A 20,855-nucleotide genomic window follows, 5' to 3' on the forward strand; every position below is an offset into this window, starting at 1 on the left:
ACAAGGCAGGTGGATTTCCTTTTGAGGAGCTCTGCAAATCTTGGGGTAAGGAGGAGACATTAGAGTGAGGGTGATACCTGTGATGCCCAACGACCAATCCCAGAATGACCCAGGCACAAGAAGGTACTGGAATTCTTCAGAGGGGCACGAGTAACTATCCCACCTGCCATACATTTTCAGGTGGAAAACAAAAGTCACACAGCAGTGCAGATTTCTCCAGGAAGAACTGCAGCTCAGAAGCCAAGTGTGGACCGGGGCCCTGGGAAGAGACTGCTGAGCCAGGAGTTGTCTGGAATCCTTGTCTGTTGCAGGTTGTGGAGATGGGGGTGGGAGTATCACCAAGGCAAGTGTATCACCCCAGGCCAAACTCCCTGAGTCTGCCATGGGCAGCACCCACCGCCATGTCCTGCGGCTCAGCCACAGAAGCTGGGCCTTCTTCACAGTAGCCCCTCACTCCTCAGGCCCCTACACTATGGGCAAGATGGGGAAGAGCCAGTGTCCAAGGTGGAAGATGGGGAGGGGCTGGGTGAGTCTCTGCAGGTGGATGTGCTTCCCTGAAGCCTTCCTGCCTTTCTCAGGACAGAAACACAAATACTTAGAAAGGCAGCATGGTAAGTGGAATAGAGTGGCAGTTTAAAACTGAAGAGCCCTTCTGCATTTAAAACATAGTTGCTTTAATAAAATAAAGACAATACAATAATTTCCAGTAAGCGACCCATCTTTTTTTTTTTTCAGTGCAATAGCCCTTAATAAGGTGAGTCATGTGTAATTTCGTGTGCAGCTGGGCATCACCAAGTCAGTTTCCAGCGTGCTGCTCAGCCCTCCGAGTGTGTGTGCTCATCCTTTTCATAGAAGTCCCATCGGCCATGGAGAGGGTTGGGCTGCAGAGCTGTGATTGCCAGAGGCCCTTCCTTGAGAACTGTGGGGAAGGAGGCCCTGGGGGTTTCTTCTGTAGGCAGAGCTCAGGCCCCAGTCACCTCTGCCGCCCTCAGCCTGGCACTGTTGTGCCAGAGCCTCTGCTGCCTCTCTCTTCCTACCCATCTGCAGACCAGCAGAATATTCTCCCCCTCTCATCACCAACCAGGAGTTTGGTCTGGTTTCTTGGGAAGAGAAAGAAAAGACAAGAACGTTAGAGGGACAGTACCACTTGTCCCCGCCAGCACGTGGGATATTGCAACTCTGGGGCTCTATCCGGGGCCCAGCGAAGCTTGCCCCTGGTCTTGTCTCCCCTGAGGCAGGGGAGGCAGTGGGAGGAATGGAGAAGGTTTCCACCTGGGGGAGGGGAGAGCATTGAGCTGTGAGGGTGGTGGCTCCCACAGCACTGTGGGGAAGCTCAGGCCCCAGGGAGCAGGACGAGGCCCTGCCTCTCTCCAGTGCCTCCAGGTGAGTCTCCTGTCCCACCAGAGAAATAGCCAGGACCAGGGCAGAACAAATGACAAGTTCTCTGCAAAAAGTGCAGCTCTGGCCCTACCATTATGCCCACCCCACCCCACTCCGCCCCACCCAGCATCTAAAACACTGTGTAGTGCCTCCACCACAGACCCCGGAACAGCCCACGCCACGCCAGTGAGGGAGGAAGGAAGTCTGGCTCTGCAAGGTCAGCGGCCCCTAAGGCTGCACCTCACAGTGTGTACAAGGATGTTAATGACAGTAACCACCTCCATGGGTTACTGCAAGTCAAATAACGGGTATGAAGTGTCAGGACTGATGCTTGGCTATGCTACAGCAGCTAAGAGCCCTCAGAAGGCACTTTCTGTTAATGAAGGATAATCATCACACCAAATGTTACAGTCTGCAGTGGAACTCAGGGGAAAAGGCTCTCTTTAGGATAAAATTACAAAACAATATACTTATACCTCTTGGATTTCTTAATGAATGTTTGGATATTCAAGAGCAAGAGAGCAAGGGCATGTGTGAGTTAAAAGCAAAACAAACAACAACAAAACCCTGAAAAACGTTTCCTGGGGCTCTATACGGCCACATGGGCTGCTTCCTGTGCTTGGTGGGGCCACGTCCTGGAGTGAAGTGGCCTCCTCGGCCAGGTGGCCTGGACTCAGAGCCACTGGGGCTTTCCTAAAGGTGGCTGCAGTGCCCTCTGCTGGAGACCCAGAGAAACAAGGCCGCGCTTACCTGGACACGGCCAGAGCAGTCACTGCCGGGCTGGTTTTGCTGGGCTTCCCTGTCAAAGCAATGCTAACGTCCAGCTCTCGACTCAAGGCCAGGTTCTTCTCCCACTTGTGGCCTGTGTGGAGCATGTGAGAGAAGAGTTAGAACACCAGATCGGCTTCGCATATACAGTGTGCATCTGCGCCGCAAACACATACGCACATATTTATATTTGTGGTCAGCAACTTGTTAAATTGAGGGGGAAATATATTTAATCTTGGCCTGTGCTGTTGCAAAAAGGGCCGTCCCAATTTAATTTGCAGGCGGTGATAGTTACATGTGCTGACGTGCCTCGGTATTCATTGTGTACCAAATTGGATTTGTGTATTATTGCTTTCTAAATTGCATGCCTAGTTCAGCAAAATTGTTCATCAGTGTTTACTGGCTTTATGCTTAATAAGATGCCCCACAATACCTTGCTGCAAGGGTGTAATGCAGCCAGTAATTGCCTAGTAAAAATAAATTACATAAAGTCGGCATTATCAACTTATCTTAATCCTCTCATGCCACAACCAATAATTAAATGCTGAGAATGTTTTTTCAAAAAATATAACTCAATGATTGTTACTTCACTCATTTTAATGACTGCATTTGGGGACAGACAGTAATTCTTTCAGTGTGAAGGGTGAGATGGAGAGACGCCAGCTGGGTACGTCCCTGGAGGCCACTTCCTTGGACGCAGGGCAGGAGAGATGATACAGCCCCTGCTGTCCTGAGGTGACCACCCATGTGTGCAGACAGGCCATGTGCCAGGAAACGCATGAGGGGTCCAGGTGGGAGAAACCACCTCAAAGCACACCAGGCATTTGTACATTGTGTACAAGTCTAAACAACAAGCTTCTCCCAAGCACTTTTTATGTACCAGATTGAGTCCAAATCTTTGAGGCAATTCCTGAAATAAATTGTACTCAGCTGGGTTGGGCCTTGCTGCAAATGGCAAATAAATGAATTCCAAGCAGAAATTGGATTACATCTGCCCACAAATGCAGTATGCTTAATATCTTCAAAGATCTCCTTTCTTGCCCCTTAAGACATTTGAGGGATATAGTAATATACACACCAAGAGGACACACATGCAAATATCCACGTGTCATGCCCAATACAGGTCCCTTTCCAACAAAGCAGTTTTGAGCAATATAAGAACAACATGCCTTTTTATTAGAGACCTCCAGCAATTTAGGCTTGTAAATCTGCACATATTTTAGATTTGTTAACTCTAAACTGCAGGCCAATGTGATTATTTGAATATGTGCATGTCATCCTGTCATTTCATGTTAATCTTCCCTTGAACTGTAATCACAATCTTGGCAGTCAATCCAATGGGGTGGCAGAGACTTCGGGTCAGGGCAGACAGAGAGGAAGGATGTGGATCTGGGGCTCCCTGTCAGTCTAAGACCCCCTTAAGTAAGTTTCCTAATGCCATCAGCTGCTGTGTCCAGAGAGAAAAATCTCTCAAAGCCTGCAAAAATGACAATAATGACCTGCATTTGGGGTAGATTCTTGTCTGTGGCTACTATTATTCTGTCATCAGTACCTACTAGTTAGGATGCACAGGAAGTGTCCCCATTTGACAGAAGACCAGAGAAGCTGCTGTGACAGAGTTGGGTCTAGAACCTTGTTTCCTGCTTTTTACTCTGCTTCTCATTCACTAGACCCCATGACCAGTGAGTGCAACCTCACCACAACCATTGATGCTGAATAGGAACCTGCGAATCCAATGGCACTGCCAGAATCAACTGAATGGCTCTGAGGTGACTTTCATTCATCCACTCATCCATCCATCCACCCATCCATCCATCCATCCACCCGTCCATCCATCCATCCATCCAACCATCCATCCATCCATCCATCCATCCATTCGCCCATCCATCCCGCATTCTTTCTCAGACATCCATTCATCAACCGTAGGCTTAGCTAATGCCGTTAGCTTACTGGGCCCCAATAGCTTTAAAAGTGGGCATTTGAGCCCAAAACTAAAATGGTGTGCAGTCTCATGCAGGTATAGCAGAAAACTGCTTTGTAAGCAGGCTGGGGAATAAGAGCCTTTCCAAGTGGAAGCAGATATGGGAGGCAGTTTGGCCTCTGCTTTCCAAAGATGTGCTGGGTTCCTTAGAATGCACACACTTCTGTCCTTTCACACTGAGATAGGCTGACTCCTTGTGGTGGTCTCCAAGTACCCTAGAGAAACAGAACCTGTGAACTGATGGAGTTCTTGATCTGCATCTTTGTGATGTTATTGATCTTTGTGACGTTATTGCCCTGGCTCAGCCCAGATTGTTTACAAGGGTCCCCAGGTGTTATCTTGAAGGAAAGGACCACTAATATAGAGCCCTAATATAGAACCTGTGAACTGATGGAGTTCTTGATCTGCATCTTTGTGATGTTATTGATCTTTGTGACGTTATTGCCCTGGCTCAGCCCAGATTGTTTACAAGGGTCCCCAGGTGTTATCTTGAAGGAAGGGACCACTAATATAGAGGGACACAGTAGAGGCTGAGCAAATGCCTGTGTGTACTTGCCTGAAGAAGAATCCACAAATGGGTGACTAAATGAATCAAAGAGGTGTGGACTGTGTTTTAGAAATGAACTAATTGCAAATGTCTACTCTTTTCAGAAGGCAGCCCTCAGAAATCTGGGAAATTCTCTCCTATGGATGATCACAGGTTCTGGGATGCAGAGCAAACAGGGAGCTAATGGAAGCACTTAGGATGATAGAATTCTCACTTCATGAAAACATGTTTGATTGTGGGTCCCAGTAAAGATGTCCCAGTTCTCGGCCAGAATCTTTTCTGAAGACTGAGCTGGAGGAGGTAATGATGGGGGCGGGGACTGGACAGCTGTGATGGATGTGATGCGGTAACAGCTTTGATGGGGAGGTTTGTACCTGTGTTCATTATGGAGGGGTTGGTGATGCTGGTTACATGCCAGTGTCTATGGTTAGGTTATTCTGAGGCCGTTGTGGCTGTGATGGCAGCAGATGTGAGGATAGTCTGCTTGCTGGGTGACTTTGGGCAAGTCACTGAACCTCTCTGTGCCTTCCTAGGCCTCCCTAGGCTCTGCAGACCTGGGAGGAGCTGCAGCCCTTGGGTTGAGGTGGAGAGAGGGGAGGTGAGGAGGGCAGGGCAAGGCCAGGACAGCCACATCCCTAGCAGGTCAGGTACCTCTTGGGCTTGGAGGCTGAGCTGGGGGCTCCTCTCCTGCTGGCTGTCCAGGAACAGACATCTTCACATCCTCAGTCTTCCAAACCTGCCCCAAAAGAGCAAATGTCATGGGCGGGGGAGATGATCCTGTCTGCAAGCTTGGAGTGGCCTAGTCCATTTCCTCAGGCCTAGGGGTCCCCCAGGGAAAGGATGAACACATGGCCCCCCTTTCACTTCTGATGTTAATTTATCATCAGGTAAAAGGTTATTTAGCCTTCAGCTTCCTCATGCAGAGGTTTGGCCAATCACAGTTGCACCTTGAATGAGTTTACCCCACCCATGTCCCTAAGTGCATCTCATGACCCCCACAGCCTTTTTCTTGCAGGGATGTGAGTCTGCAACCAGTTTATTGCCATTTTGTTCAACCAATGCCCTCTTGCCCATAATGCCACCACCTCTAGAGTACTCCCTCACCCCTGGGTGGTTGAGCACCCCCATCTTGTGTCTGGCCCTTGGCGCTAAGCCTACTGTGGGAGCCCTGAGGCCAATTCACTCAAAATGGCTTCTCATTCACTGGGTCTGGATTTTATATCACCAAAGGGCAAGGACCAGCCTCCTCTCAAATGCTTCTGTGAGCCCCACGCCAGGCTTAGCACAGCACTGGGCCAGTCCAGGAGCTCAGTGACCACATCGAATGAATGAGTGCTGAGTGCACAGAAGACCCTCACTTATGCTTTGGGGGGGCCCAGGAGAGTAATATACTCTGCAGCTCGGCCACCCCAGGCTCCTCTGGCTGGCCCACTGATGTGGGCCACACCCCACCAAGCCCAGGCCATCCCAGGATGCCCTGCTTTCTGCAGAGGCCACAGATGAAGTCCTGTGAGGGGACTGCCTGGGTACCTCAGCCTGCATGGATGGATGGATGGATGGATACATGGATGGATGGATGGATGGATGGATGGATGGATGGATGGATGGATGAGTGGATGGGTGGATAGAGAGATGGATGGGTGGATGGATGGGTGGGTAGATGAGTGGAGAGATAAATGGGTAGGTGGGTAGATAAATTAGTGGATGGGTGGGCAAGTTTGGTTTGAATGGATGACACAAATATCTCCTTTTAGCATTGGGATATAATCTTTTGCATTTAACCATTCAACTTTTATATGTTGTAACAGTGTTTATTTTAGTGTGTGTCTGTGTGTGTGTGCATGTGTGTGTCTGTGTGTGTAATACTATATATATAATTTTATTTATTTACTTTTTCCCTGCAAAGAGCCTTGTCTTTTCCCTTCCTTTGCTGTAGGTACCTGTTCTGGAATGGTCTCAAATGCAACCTGCAGGTTTGGCCCCCTGGAGGAAGTGAGAAGAATGGAGATGAACACGTTTCTTGTGTCATGTCCTCATTCTGCCCAAGACACACCTACCCGGACCATGCCATCTTGACTCCCGGTGATGATGATCTGGCTTGCGTCCCATGCTGGGCCCTCCATGAGGCAGCAGCAGGTTATGGCTCCTTCTGGGCCCCAGGCTGTGGTGATGCTGGCCAGGGGCTGTCCATTGACATTCCATAGGGACAAGTGTGCTCCCGCACAGGAGACAATGGTGCCCTGTGCAGTGAGAGCTGGCATCACTCTAAGCTGGAGTCACTGCCTGCCCATCAGCCACTTGCTCAGCTACCCAGTTGGTACACCCAAGCACTCTCAATCTGTCATGCTCTGAAGACCCCCAAGGTACCCCAAGACTTCTTTCCAGCTGACTTACAGGTCTGCTGTGTTTTCACACAGTTGTAAATTCTTGGTTCTTTTCATACTGCAGTCATGTGCTTGGATACTTCTTTCCTGGCAGAAGGCACCTGGCTCACCCTCAGGCTCCTCCCAGATCCCACTCCACAGCCACACTCTGACTGCCACAGAAGATCCAGCCTGAAGGGTAGCCCTGGCTTTGGACACACGGCTTACACCTGGTTGGTCAGCCCTGCCCCATAAAGAAGTTTTGGATGCCACCTGGTGGATGGCAGGGTACAGAAGTTCCAATGACTGCATGTGGCTCATAAGCTTGTGCAATGTCCCTGAAGAGGGAATTTCTGAGGAGAAATTTCCCCATTGTATCTCCTGATATGCTCACATTTGAGTCTTTCCTCCTCAAGTCCTCTTTATTCTGTAGTGGCCACTGTCACCGAGGCCCTGGGGCCATCCCTTTGAGCCTTGCCCTAATCACAGAAGGGATGTAGGGTGCTCAGTGCCCCTCCACATCCCACTGGGCTGGGATCCATTAGAAGTTCCTGAATTGTTAGGGATGGTCTGTCTGAGGCCAGGGGCCATGTCTGACACCTCTCTGCCCCACAACCAGCAAGCACAGACTGAAATCAGTTGGCTGCAGGACAACTTGTCCTGGTGCCAGGCTTCTCTGGGGTCTAGGGACACAATTCCTGATGGGTTTTATATTCTCCCAGGTGAAGGCTTCAATGCCTTCTATACATCAACCCATCCATCCATTCACCCACCATCTACCAATCCATTATACACTTCATCCATCTTTCCATCCACCTATTCATCCATTTATCTGCTCATTTATCCATCCATCCATCCATCCATCCATTCATTCATCTATCCACCCATCCACTCATCTATCCACCCGTCCATCCGTCTATCCATTCATCTACCCATTCATCCACCGATCTACCCATCCATCCACCCATCAATTCACACTCCATCTACTCATCTAACATTGAATCCAGTTTTGAATTCAAGCCTACCTGGAGCACCACTTTCAGCAAAAATTGGAACCAGGAAGCTCCTATATCATCCCTCCTCTTTTGAGCCCTCTGCCCATTTTATTTATGCCCTGGGCCCCTTAGGTTTTCTGTGAGCAGATGCAGAAACCTCTGCATTCTCAAGGAACCCCATATCCCATGACAGGGCTTCAGTCTGGAAGAAATTTCACACCGATAAGTCGATCTCCCTTGTCTTTGTTAGCCAGTATGGAAGGAGAGGCAGAGAAGCTTGCACTGCCATGAAGACCAAACCTGCCACGTCAACACTGATTTGAAGGTAAAGACCTAAATGAGTCAGCCACATCCAGCAAAACCCTCCCTAAAAGCCAATCTTTCAGCTGCAGCCCCCTGGTGCCCGCAGCAAAGCAGACACTTCCCACTGTCCCCAACACCAGAGGGAGGAAAGTAAAGAAGCGGACATTGAAGCTAGACCTGGGTGCTACACGTGAGATCTACAGTGACTGTTCCACATATGTGGGGGCCCCCTCAGCATTCTGGGGTGGCTAGAGTCTCTGTGTCTCTGGGCTTTCTCCTGAGTGTTGTACCCCATGCTACTGCGAAGGTGAGGACATGGACACTGAGAAACGGGAGACTTACTGAGACATCACTGATGGTGATGGCTGAGATGCCTTCCCGATGAGTGGGCAGGCGGGTCACGTGGGTGAGGTGGTCCAGATCCCACAGGATACAGGTGCAGTCCTGGGAGCCGCTCACCAGGAGGCTGAAGGTGACTGACGCTGCCAGGCACGTGACAGCCTGTGTGTGTCCATACAAGGCCTGGGGACAGAGACTCACAGGTTAGGAGAGGGACCCTCAATTCAGCTACTTTTGGGAATTCTTCACCCTCCCTATAAAGCTGGGCCCTGGATGAGGAAATGGAGATTCTGAGTGAGTCAGTGATTCCCAAGTCTGTTGTCTGTGCAGCTGGGGGTGTGTGCATGTGCGTGTCCATGACTAGCCTCTCCATTTCATTCATCTCCAGGGGTGGAGGCTCTGCTGGGGAGAAACCATTTTTTTACTTATAACCCAACCAGAGACTAGCCACACCTGGATGTTTTGTGCTGCCCTACATCTATCTTGAACCTGGGAGCAGTTCATGTCACAAGTTGTTTTTTTTTTTTTTTGAGACGGAGTCTTGCTCTGTTGCCTAGGCTGGAGTGCAATGGCATGATCTCAGTTCACTGCAGCCTTTGCTTCCCAGGTACAGCAATTCTTTTGCATCAGCCTCCCAAGTAGCTGGGATTACAGGTGCCTGCCACCATGCCTGGCGAATGTTTTTTATTTTTAGTGGAGATGGGATTTCACCAAGTTAGCCAGGCTGGTCTTGAACTCCTGACCTCAAGTGATCCACCTGCCTTGGCCTCCCAAAGTGCTGGGACTACAGGTGTGAGCCATCACACCTGGCCAGTTCATGTTACGATTAACATACAAAGCACTGTTGGCAAACTGTGGTGCCCACACCAGCAGGCTCAGTAGCAGCAAGTAGCCTGTTAGAATGCAAATTCTTGGGTTCCACCCCAAGTCTCCTGAATCAGAAACGCTGGGGATGGGGCCCTGAAGGCTGAATTTTCACAAGCCCTCAGGGGATTCTCACATGTGCCCAACTTTGAGAGCCATCTCGGTAAGGGAACCTCAGAGGCACGTGCACTCCTGAACTAAACTGGGAAGAAGAAAAGGGGAGGTCACATGGTCATCAAAAAGATGGGGCTTTTCGAGTCTGATAGGTCTGGATTCATAGCCACTGGGACACTTAGACTTCCTTGGTCTTGGTCCTCAGGTTTGGCTTGTGTGGGGCCTGGTCTGACTCATGGATGGCTGTGTGTCCAGATCTGGCTGGAGGCCTTCTTCTCTGTGGACACTTTCCCAAGGGGCCAAAGTGGCCCACCACACATGCTGGTACCCCCCGGCCAACTGCTGCAGGCAATGGTGTGGATTCCATCACCAGCACTCCAGAGGCTGCAGGTCCCAGAGGCTCTGATCTGAGGTCCTCTGCTCACATGTGCTTGCCATCACCTGGACTCAGCCGGAGGGGCACGGAGGTGGCATTCTGAAGCGTAATTGGCCTGGCTTACCAAGTGGTAAACCTCCACCCTCAGGTCAGAGACAATCACTCATTCATTTGGGTCAATGAGGCTAAGCGTCATTTTTCAAAGCTGTCACTTTGCCTGGTCATAGCAATGAAAGGTTCTGCCACAAGCTCCTGTTTGTCCTTAATGGATCCTAATGTGACGCCAACCAGATGGTGCTGGCAAGTTAATGGATATGACCCACAGAAGAAGATTTGGGTCATCCTAGGAAAATGAAAACTGCCTAAGTGAGCAGGAGAAAGCAGAGGAGTTGACAGGAACCTTCTGAATCTCTTCCCAGAATGAACTAAGTCTGATGACTCAGTTCTGACTGCAGGGGAAACAGCAATGCCAAAGAGCACAGAGAAGGGAACCCAGGCGTAAGGCTCAGGATGTAAAGAGAGGAGCTCTGAGCCCCAGTGCCGGCACGTGTTGTTTACCAGTGGAACCAAGTCTGCCTGCTCTTCCCAGGAAACAGCCTGTGTGCCTGGCACTGCCCACTTAGGTCAGGTTGGCTGCCTTCCGACCAGCCTGGAGACTCCAGCACCACAAGGCATCCAGCACCTACCATTTGCAACAGCCGAAGAAATCAAGGAAGAGATAGCAGCTTCAAAGGGGGTTTTGTTTTCTCAGAATAATACTTCTCTAAAAGGCCAATTAAAATAACTCCATTATATCATTTTATACCTAACTATAGTAGCAAAAAATGATAGCAAAAAGAAAACCCCGGAAAATAATTCCCCATGCTGGTTACATTGCCATGAAACGGGTGCTCTTGATTGCTGGTGGTATGATTAAGTCACAGAACCATTTTGGAAAGCACCATGTCACTGCTCATAATTCTCCTCCTCGAAGTTGATCGCAAGAAAACAATCAGAAGCAAACAGCAACCTAGATAAGATGTTTTCTGCAGCACTATGTAAAATAGTTAAAACTTGGAAACAACTTAATTGTCTAGTTTTAGAAGAAATGGTTTATTAAACTGTAGTGCACTGACATAACAAAACAATCGAAATGCAATTTTATGGAAATGGAATGATATGGAACGACTGAAATGTAAATTATAGAGAATGTAGAAAAATGGAAACAATTGGATAGGCTGGGTGAAAATAGAATAAAATATCTACACAATGATCAGAAAGATATAAATATGTATATCTGGGGATAAGAGTATGCAAAATTGAAAACTTTTATAGGGATGGTAGAGAATTGTTTGTCTTTGAAGTAATTTTAAAATTTCTCTTTAATGTTGCAGTATCTTTAAAAATAAAATACTTTTTGAACCGCCTGTGAGGCTCTTCTGTGATGACTTTCCTGTCCACAGGTCAGGAATGGACCCCTTCACTGAGCAGCCATGGGTCTGGGGAATCTGCAAGCCTACATTAGCCTTTACAGGTAAGTGATAAAGTGTTTTATTTTTAGAAAATAAGAGCATGTGGGATTCCCATATCTTTTCCTGTTGATTTGGAAGTAGGAGAGGATGATAAATTACATTTTTATGAGGTCGATACGAGGGTGTTTCTGTGCATTTCCACTGTTAAATGGGAGCTCAGAGAATGATAGAAAAATCACTGCCCCAGTACCCCAAGGCCAGCCCCAGGGTCAGGTGGAACTATGTACAGTCCCCAGGGCAAGCTGTAAATGGGCAATGGGGATGCTGGGGAGAGAGCACTCCAGTCTTTCATTTCCAGTCCCTTTGCTGAGATCAGGAATCATACCCAGCCCACTGACAACAGCAGTTGGTGAAGGTCACCTGCCTGTCGCCTGTACAGCTGCCTCTCAGGGGTGCGCTGCCCCTGCATATGTGTCAGCCCCTTCTCGCACTGCCCTATTCATTCCTTCACCTCACATTTGCTGAGTGCCCACGCAGCACCCTCCATGCCCTGCATGGCACCAGGAGACAAGGACACGGTCTAGGGTGACAGAAGTGGCTTGAAAATTATCCAGAGAACCCCAGAGAACATGTTTCAGTGAAAATTATCCAGAGAACATGTTTCAGTGAAACATGTTCAGTTTAGTAAATTTGGTCAGTGGTGATTTTTTTTTTTTTTTTTTTTTTTGAGACGGAGTCTCGCTCTGTCACCCAGGCTGGAGTGCAGTGGCGCAATCTCTGCTCACTGCAAGCTCCGCCTCCCGGGTTCACGCCATTCTCCTGCCTCAGTCTCCTGAGTAGATGGGACTACAGGCACCCGCCACCACGCCTGGCTAATCTGTTGTATTTTTAGTAGAGACAGGGTTTCACCGTGTTAGCCAGGATGGTCTCGATCTCCTGACCTCGTGATCCGCCCACCTCAGCCTCTCAAAGTGCTGGTATTACAGGCGTGAGTGATTTTGTACAGCTTATTTTTGTTTCTGTTACTTTAGGGTTCTGTGGCTAACTAAAAAACAGATGCAGAAATGAATTGGATTTTAGAGTTGAAAGTGTCCCCTAGTGATATTCTAGGGCAAGTTCCAGAGTATGCAGGGAGAGCGCATGGGGTTTTGTGTTAGACAAACCTAGATTCAAATGCAAGCTGTTCTGAGCCTCAGTTTCCCTGTCTGAAAGTGGAAATAATAGTTCCTTCTTCAGGGAAAAAAATTAGTATACAGAAGGGCCTTGGTGCATTTGGAATGTTAAGCAAACGTTAAGTGCCACTGGGATTAGCATTCTCTATGAGGGCTGGTGGTGCACATCTTCAGACTCCTGGCTCATGGCTCCTCCTCCTCCCACCTCAACCACTTCCTTTCAGAAAGTCTTTCATTTGACCTTGGATGTACCACTTAAACTTCTTTGCATCTCATTTTTCCTTCACCAATAAAGTAGGGGTGATCATGGCACCTATTTTACAGGGCTGTCAATAAGCTAAAATGAGGCAATCCATGTAAAAATCCTTGGCATAAAGGCCAACTTGTGGCAAAATGCTCAAAAAGTATTATCTGGTGTAAGGAAACTGATTTCACCAGACCTGTCATGTGCATGAAGTGACTGTGTGTGGCCCGGCATCTCTCGCTAAGGTGTGGGCCTCTGTGGAGGCACCTGCCCTGTGTACCTGTCAAATGCACCATGGGAATAAAATGATACTCCTGAATGACACTGAGCTGTGGGCCACCCTCTGCACCTCACTTCACTCATTCCCAGCTTCTGAGGGTGGCAGGGCCCTCAGTGAGCAGAGTTAGGGTGTGTTCTGGCACCACACCAGCCCAGGTGCCATGCCAGGCAGAGGTTTTGTCCCTACATGAAGTACTGTCCCCACCTGAGGACCGCACCTGCACGAGCTGGACCATACCTGCCGGAGGCGCAAGCCCCTCGGGCGGCCTTTGGTCATGCTGAGCTCCCACACACACACCACAGTGCTGGTCCCAGAGGTGACAATCATTGTTGGGGACGGGCACACGGCGCACAGACAGCGGCCCCAGGCAGCCAGGTTCTCGAATGTCATCAGGACCTGTAGGAGATAAGGGGGATGAGCGCTGCTGTGGAGACAGCAGGGACAGGAGCCCAGGATAGAGTCACGGGGGTATGTGGGCCAGTCTGAGTGCCTTGGGAACTGGGGACATGCCATGTGTTCAGGAGCCAGTCCTTGGTGACAAAATCCAGACCATCCTGGGACCCCACGCAGGAGCTCCTCCTCCAGCAGGTGGGAAGAAACAAGTGAGGGATGCTGAGAAGACCCCATGAGCACCAGCACGGGGTGGCTTAGCTTGGGGGTCAGGAGGGAGGACATGTGGGGCTGAGTTCCACGCCTGCCTCAAGAAGTTGGTGGGGCAAGGCTAGGGAGGGGCTGGGGAGAGCTTGGGGGATAGGGAATTCATTGTAAGTGATGGGATTAGGGGAGGGGAGCTGGAGTAGGAATGGGGCCTGAGGAGGAGGGCAGGGGCCACATCAAGAAGGCAGAGGTGACTGCATGGCCTACACGGGGGCTGGGAGGACCAGTAGGGAAACAGCTTGCTCCTGCCAGCCCCCAAATGCTCAGCATGTGTCCTTTGAGTTTAAATCATGATTGGAACCAGAGGAGCCCCCAGGACTTCCCTCCTACACTTAGTGCCAGTGTGGGTGGGCTCAATGTGGCCATGTGTCCAGTTAGCCTCTGCTCTGGAGGTGACAGTATACACTGCCAACTTGCAAGCCTTGGAAGGAGGGTTTGAGGCCCGGCCCAAGGAGGGTCTTTGTACGGTCACTGAGTCCTTTCCCGCCCAGGCTGGCAGCACACCTTGTAGGGAAAGTGAGCGAGGTTGCTTTGGACTCGCTTATCTCTGGGCCATCTCTGCCTCCAGCTGGAGGAAGGCTGAGGTCCTGAGGCTGCCCCTGCTCCCTGCAGCCCACTCACCTTGTCGGAGCCGTAGCTCCCCAAGCAGCAGCTGAAGTCATCAAAGCCCCAGCTGAAGGTCCTGTTCCAGAGAGGAGGCAGCAGCACTTTGTTCCTCTCTACAGCCAGAATGGTCTTCTCAGTAGGGACAATGTGGCCAATGGCCCCTTTGGGGGACTCTGAGCCTAGAGAAAAGAGGTACATATCTACACCCCAGTTAGTATGGCGAATTTATGCATGGAAGAACAGCACCCACTACAGCTGGGTCCCCAGGCAGGAGTCACAGGCAGACACACTGGACTTGAACTTATGCATGGAAGGACAGCACCCACTGCAGCTGGGCTCTGGGCAGGAGTGACAGGCAGACACGCTAGACTTGAACCTATGCACAGAAGGACAGCACCCACTGTAGCCGGGCCCCGGGGCAGGAGTCACAGGGAGGCACAATTCCCATCCTCCCTCAGCTCCACTCTGGGAGCCACCCCCAGCCCCAGCTGGAATATGGCTCACAGCACGGGATTTGGAGCTGCCCAGACCTCATTCCAAGTCTGGTTATGCTGGTGAAGTCATTCCATCTCTTCAGACCCTAGCCTCTTCCCATGGAGTAGAGAAAACCATGCCCCTTTCAATGTGTGTCCCCTGGCACAGAGCCTGGTGCAGCTTGTTGACTCAAAACACTGAGGCCAGCCTAGTTTCTAAGACTGTGCACACCATACCCACCACGTAGGGGCCTTTCCTTCCTCCTGGTGGGGGCCACTCCCTTCCTTGCCCTGTGCTGGGTGAAGTGGGAGAACCACCCTCTTCCTGACCCTACCACCCAGGAGGAAGAGAGGGAGCAGGATTCAGGAAAGGCTCCAGGATAAGACTGTGAGATGTCTCTCCCCATAGGGAAGGGACTGTGGCATCAATGGCCCTTACCCTCTGGGGCTGCTCAGATCAAAGGGAGAGAGTAAAGCCAGGCCCTTTAAAGCAAGGCCCAGTGTGTGTGCTCAGAGTGGCACCAGCATCTGCCAGGACTCCTGTCTCAGCGCTGGCTTGTTGCCTGCCTGTGTGACAGACACCACTTCATGGCACTGTCACAAGCCTGAGGGCAGAGCCATTGTCTTCCATACCTTACACATGAAGAAACTGAGCCTCAGGAAGGATCCCCAGGACCCGTGGCTGGTAAGATCTGCATCAGTCTCCTGGAGCCCACATGGGAGATTTGAGCTCCCTTGTTATTGTTGATGTGGTTTGCACCTCATGTCCCTCTCCGTGAGGGCAGGGGCTGTGCCTGACTGCCCAGGGACTTCAATGCAGCAGCGGATCCCCAGTCCTGGGGCAAATGGAGGCATGGTCCCCAGAGCCAAGAGCAGTAGCACCTTATCTACCAGGGTGGGGTGTGCCAATGACACTGTTCTTGGACTTCAAGGATAAAAAAGGACACCACTAAAACCCTTGAAAACTTAACTTCATACTCCTTGGGACCTGCATGTTGTTCAATGTAGTGAGATTTCCCCAAGGCAGTGCATGTCCTCAGATGACACTGGCACCCGACTTCATACATACATGGCCCTAGGAACCCAGCTTCACCCTCTCTTCTGCTTCCATCTGGGTGATCCTCCCTCCTGGGCTGGGTGGGACCACCCCCACCCCAGTGGAACCACCCCCACCCCAGTGGACTCCTGCTTCTATAGAGCCTCTCTGAGCCTTGGTGGCAGCCAATGAAGCCACTGAATTATGGTCAGAAGAGATGGACTAATAATCACCACTATGTGCTGGGCACCGAAGGTGGCTCATCTCATTGAGCTCTTTCTGACTGGCCTTGTTGAGGAGCCCCTGGTCCCTGGAAGAACTGTTTCTCAATAATAGGGCCAGAGTGACCCTCTTCCCTCCCTAGATCACATGGCTCCCTTCACTGGCTCAACCTATTTCTCATGTTTTTCATCTTTTCCTCACCAACTCTCTGCAGGCTTATTTATCTAAGCATCAATACAAATCTGTAATAGCATCCATTCAACGCTATTCCAATCCCCGTGGGAACATGGAGGTTCAATGGCTTGCCCAAGGTCACACAGTCAGGAAGCAGTAGGACTGGAATTCACTCCTGGGCCATCTGCCCCAGAGCACATGTTCTTAGCTACTGGCTGCCTGCTAAGAGTGCTTAGCTTAGTCCTCCTGCCCTGCTTAGGAGGACCAGTGGCCAAAGCACAGAGGCTGTAATCCTTCCTTGGGAAACTTGGGACTCTCCACTGGTCTCTTGAGGAAAGAAGGTATGTGTGTGTATATGTGTGTGTGCGTGTATAAAAGAGAGGAAGAGGAAGAGAGATGTGTGTGTGTGTCTGAAAGAGGTGTGTGTGTGTGTATGTGTGTGAGAGAGACAGACAGAAAGACAGAGAGACGTGGGTCTTCAGAAGTTAGGGTCTAACAGAGGAGCTCCTAGACACTTCCCGGAGATGACACCCCCCTAGAATCTGGCTGTGACTGGAGATGCAGCCATTCAAAGTCAGTCCTCAATACTTTGCCCAGGTATGTGGCGCTGGACCTCCAGAGGAACCCAGCCACTGAAGGGACAACCCTGGGACAGGACACCAAACAATGCATGGCCAGGGAATCACCTTTGACCGTGACCTGGGAGGGCCTCAGCGACTGCAGGCTGTAGAAAAAGGGCTGTGGGTGGCCAGGCAGGCTCACGGGGGTGGAGACATCCTTTCCAGGCAGAGGCTTCCCTGCTGCAGTCCTGGCTGGGTGAGGTTTGGTAAAGAGCTAGAGAGACAGGGAACAGACACACATGAGGGGAGAGATGCCCAGAGGAGGGGTCGTCCCTGTGCACACTGTAGCTGCACCCCGTCTCTGGGGGTTGCCACAGCTCAGCTTGTTCCTGACAGAGCTGAACATGAACAGAACCTCTGGTCCAGCCCTCAGACGCTGCAGGTGAGGGGCCTGGGGCTCAGAGAGGGACAGCTACTTTTTCAAGGTCATAAAGGCAGCCCTTCTGCCTGCCAAATCTCTCCTTTCCCAAGCTGCTTGGGAGAAGACTGGCCTCATTGAAGAGCCCCTGGTCCCCGGAAGAACTGTCTCTCAATCATGAGGCTGGAGTGACCCTCTTCGTTCCCTAGATAACGTGGCTCCCTTTATTGGCTCAACCTATTTCTCATAGTTTTCATCCTTCCCTCACCAACTCTCTGCAGGCTCATTAAGCATTAACACAAGTCTTTAACAGCATCCATTCAAATATTCCAAAGAACACAGGCAAATCCCATTAGTGGCCTATTTCTTATTTTTCTCCAATCTCTGCCATCAGATTGTGCCTAATGCCAAATTTTCTGCAAAACCAAGCCAAGCCCTGAGCATGAGCCATGCTGCCTGGTTGAGTCCTTGCTGCTGGACCAGGGCGTGCAGCTGTGGCCAGATCCAGCTCTCTACCTTGAAGTCTCTCCCAGACTGCAGCCCTGCTGGGCTGCTCTTTCCAGCCAGCAGCACATTCCTGCAAGTCATCCACCAGGCGTACGCTGGAGGGAGAAGAGGTGGAAGCTGGTCCGGGCTGTGGACATGGGCAGAGTTGGGGCTCCAGTTCGATGGGCAGCTGGGGTGGGCATGGGTGGTCTCAGGGAAACCTCAGCTCAGTTATAGTCCTGGATCAAATGGTAACTTATTTAGAAAAACTGGGTGGGCGATCAATGCAAACAGAAATCAAAATGATGAGTTTTCAATGAGTGTTTAATAATGAGCACTCTTCTTTGCTCAAGGTGACTGGGAGTAGCAGACACAGCCCCTGTCAGGAGCAGCATGGAGTCTGAGTGCTGCAATCTTGTCTTCAGACTGGGACACTTGGGGATTCTCATTCTGATAGCTACTTTACAAATACTTGTCAAAGCACCTATGACACATTGTTGAGTAGTCAGAATCTGAAGTTGTATGTACTCCATGACTACACTGACGGGAAAAGATCTGTGCTGTGGACAAGGGCTAAGAGTACATGAGGCAGGACATGGCTGGATGGTGGTGGCTACTACTTTGAATTATTTTGTTGCTTTGTATTATTATATATTTTTTAAATTCAAGAAATGAAACCATTAGGCTAACAGGCTTCTTTCGTGAAATTCTTTCCTTCCTACAAAGCCTCCCAGCAAACCCACACTGGATGTGCCATCCAATCTCCAAGTCACCCTCATACCTTCCTCACATTCCCTTTACCTGGGAGCTGAGCAAACCTCAGCATGTCATGTGAGACCAGAGAGAAAGATGTTAGTTTAGCACTAACTGCAGAAGGAGCCCCTCCCCACCCCGAGTCCTCATGGTTGCATGTGGGGAAGGCTGGAACAAAACACCTCCACACACAACCACAGTTCAAGGATCAACAGGGCCAGAATCAATTAAATAAGCACCTAACTTGTGCTTTCATTAGTATGTCAACAGGGGAATGCACAACCTCATATTGCTAAGTGACTATCTTGACAGGAGACAGAGCCAGCACAGTAGAAGGCCTAGGTGAGACTTCGCAATTTCACCAGAGGCCTGGCAGGTAGAAGGCAGATGCTCTCACACTGGTGACAACATGGTGCAAGCTTTAGACCTACTCAGATAGGACCAGAGCTCTACCTCTGTTGACTGCTGTTAGTGTAATTCTAGGCAAGGTATTTATTTAGCCTCTCTGAGCCTCAGTTTCCTGGTCCATAAAGGAATACTCTCTATATCCAGAGCTCATGAGAGATTTCAATGATATAATCACACTAATAGCTAACATTTGTTAAGTGCTGGTCATATTTCAGGCACTTTCAAACACTTGATATGTCTTAAGTCATTGGATACAACAAACCTGTAGGGTAGATACGAACACAAGTAATTAGTTACCACATATCTATTGTAGTGTCTAAAATCAGATCAGTCACAGATAAACACAACTTTCACTAGTTTCACTAATGATGTCATCATATGCATCAACATCAGGTGGTAACTGAGGGTTAAGCCTGATATTGAAAGCACAGGAAGATGATGGGGGACCATTTCACCTCTTCAGCCATCTCCTTCACTTTCACCCCAGGAGAGAATGTCCTCACACTGCACACACTCTTTTGAGAAAGCAAGGCAAATGACAAGGCATGCTATACCTGTTTGGGCACCTGTCCAAAGTTGCTGACAAACCCCAGGATGGTGCTTTTGATGAGGGGGTCAGTGATGCTGCTGAGGTCCATTCTGTCACCGTAGAAGTAGGGGTGGAAGATATTAACAGCGTCCACTGCGGCTGGCCCCTGCTGCTTGTACCCGAAAATAAGGTCTATCCAATGGTGGAGGTTGGCACTGACAAAGTCACTTTCCAGGGCCTGGAACAAAAACCCAAAGAGCATTAAAACCCAGGCCACTCATGGACTCATGCACTCACTGCACAGATTGGAAGGGGCACATGCTTCAGGGTGCTGGCCCTGCACAGAGGAGATAATTGATGGGCCCCTGGGCTTGATGAGCACAAAGAGGCAGGATGAGCCAGCCACCCGAGGGCCACCCTAGTCCTGTCTCCAGCCAGCAGCAAATCAGATCTGACTGTTTTCACCACCCCAGCTCAACCATGTCATAAAACAACCACGGTGTCCACAGTATCTATGAGGTGCAGGCCTGGGAAAGACATCTAAATGGAAGAGACAAGGCTGAAAATAAAGTCTTGGGGTCTTGCTGAGATGTGACATATGAAACAAGGAGAGCTGGTTCTGACCAGAGAGTGTCAGGAGGCGGAGGCTAAGTGCAGTGATCAGGAGACCGTGCTCTCGAGCACAGTGGGTGTGGGTGCTGCCATGTACACATTCCTTAACATCACTGTTCCTTGGTTTCTTCATCTGTAAAATGAACAATTGTACCTTCTTAGCAGGTTCATGTAAGAATTAAGTTGTCTCCACGGATGACACACAGGGAGCTCCAGGAGTTAGGTGATTTCACCAAGCACATACAATGCCAGGCACTGGCTGTTTCACAGGTGTTGTTTCCTCCCATGAACACCGCCTTTTGGTGGCAGGTATAATTAACCCACTTCTAGGGCAGGCTCATGTGTGGTTTTTGATCCTAACACTCCAGCCCCCAGTTTTCATTCCTCAGAACCTCACAGGGGGCATCCAATCTCACTGAGCAGATCTCACTTCACTCAGTTACTGGGGAATTCTGGACATGGGTGTGGGCATCTTCTAAATCATCCCTGGCACAGAAATGATAGAACCTGCTTCTGAGGTGCAGTTTAGCCCCCAGGAATGTGAACTTCCTTCACTGGGGCAGCTGTGTCTAGCTGGGGGCATGCAGCAGGCAAGGAGTTTCTCACCCACGCACTCACAGACCTGAGGAACATTCTGTCCATGCTCAGGCTCACTGTCTCCAGATGGGAGGACAGGAGACCTTCTCAACTCAAACATGGAGCCTGGATCCGAGTTTACAACCTTTAAGTGAGAAGTAAACCTCA

The 20,855-nt window shown here is 50.0% G+C and overlaps 1 protein-coding gene across 2 annotated transcripts in view; it reads right to left on the reverse strand.

Moving 5' to 3' along the window:
- Nucleotides 1-650: 650 nt before the first annotated feature.
- Nucleotides 651-20,855, reverse strand: part of WDFY4 (WDFY family member 4) — a 298,505-nt gene continuing 278,300 nt past the window's right edge. For both annotated transcript variants that reach the window (XM_019035474.4, XM_063710084.1), the window contains 9 exons: nt 19,525-19,737; nt 17,032-17,179; nt 14,456-14,640; nt 13,415-13,573; nt 8,680-8,859; nt 6,734-6,916; nt 5,328-5,412; nt 2,131-2,242; nt 651-1,100 (listed from right to left, as the gene is read on the reverse strand). In XM_019035474.4, the coding sequence (XP_018891019.4) occupies nt 1,034-1,100; nt 2,131-2,242; nt 5,328-5,412; nt 6,734-6,916; nt 8,680-8,859; nt 13,415-13,573; nt 14,456-14,640; nt 17,032-17,179; nt 19,525-19,737 (1,332 nt within the window). In that variant the 3' untranslated portion in view covers nt 651-1,033. The remainder of the gene's footprint in view (nt 1,101-2,130; nt 2,243-5,327; nt 5,413-6,733; nt 6,917-8,679; nt 8,860-13,414; nt 13,574-14,455; nt 14,641-17,031; nt 17,180-19,524; nt 19,738-20,855) is intronic.

The sequence above is a fragment of the Gorilla gorilla genome, chromosome 8 (genome assembly GCF_029281585.2).
Source record: "Gorilla gorilla gorilla isolate KB3781 chromosome 8, NHGRI_mGorGor1-v2.1_pri, whole genome shotgun sequence".
NCBI classification, from domain to species: Eukaryota; Metazoa; Chordata; class Mammalia; order Primates; family Hominidae; genus Gorilla; species Gorilla gorilla.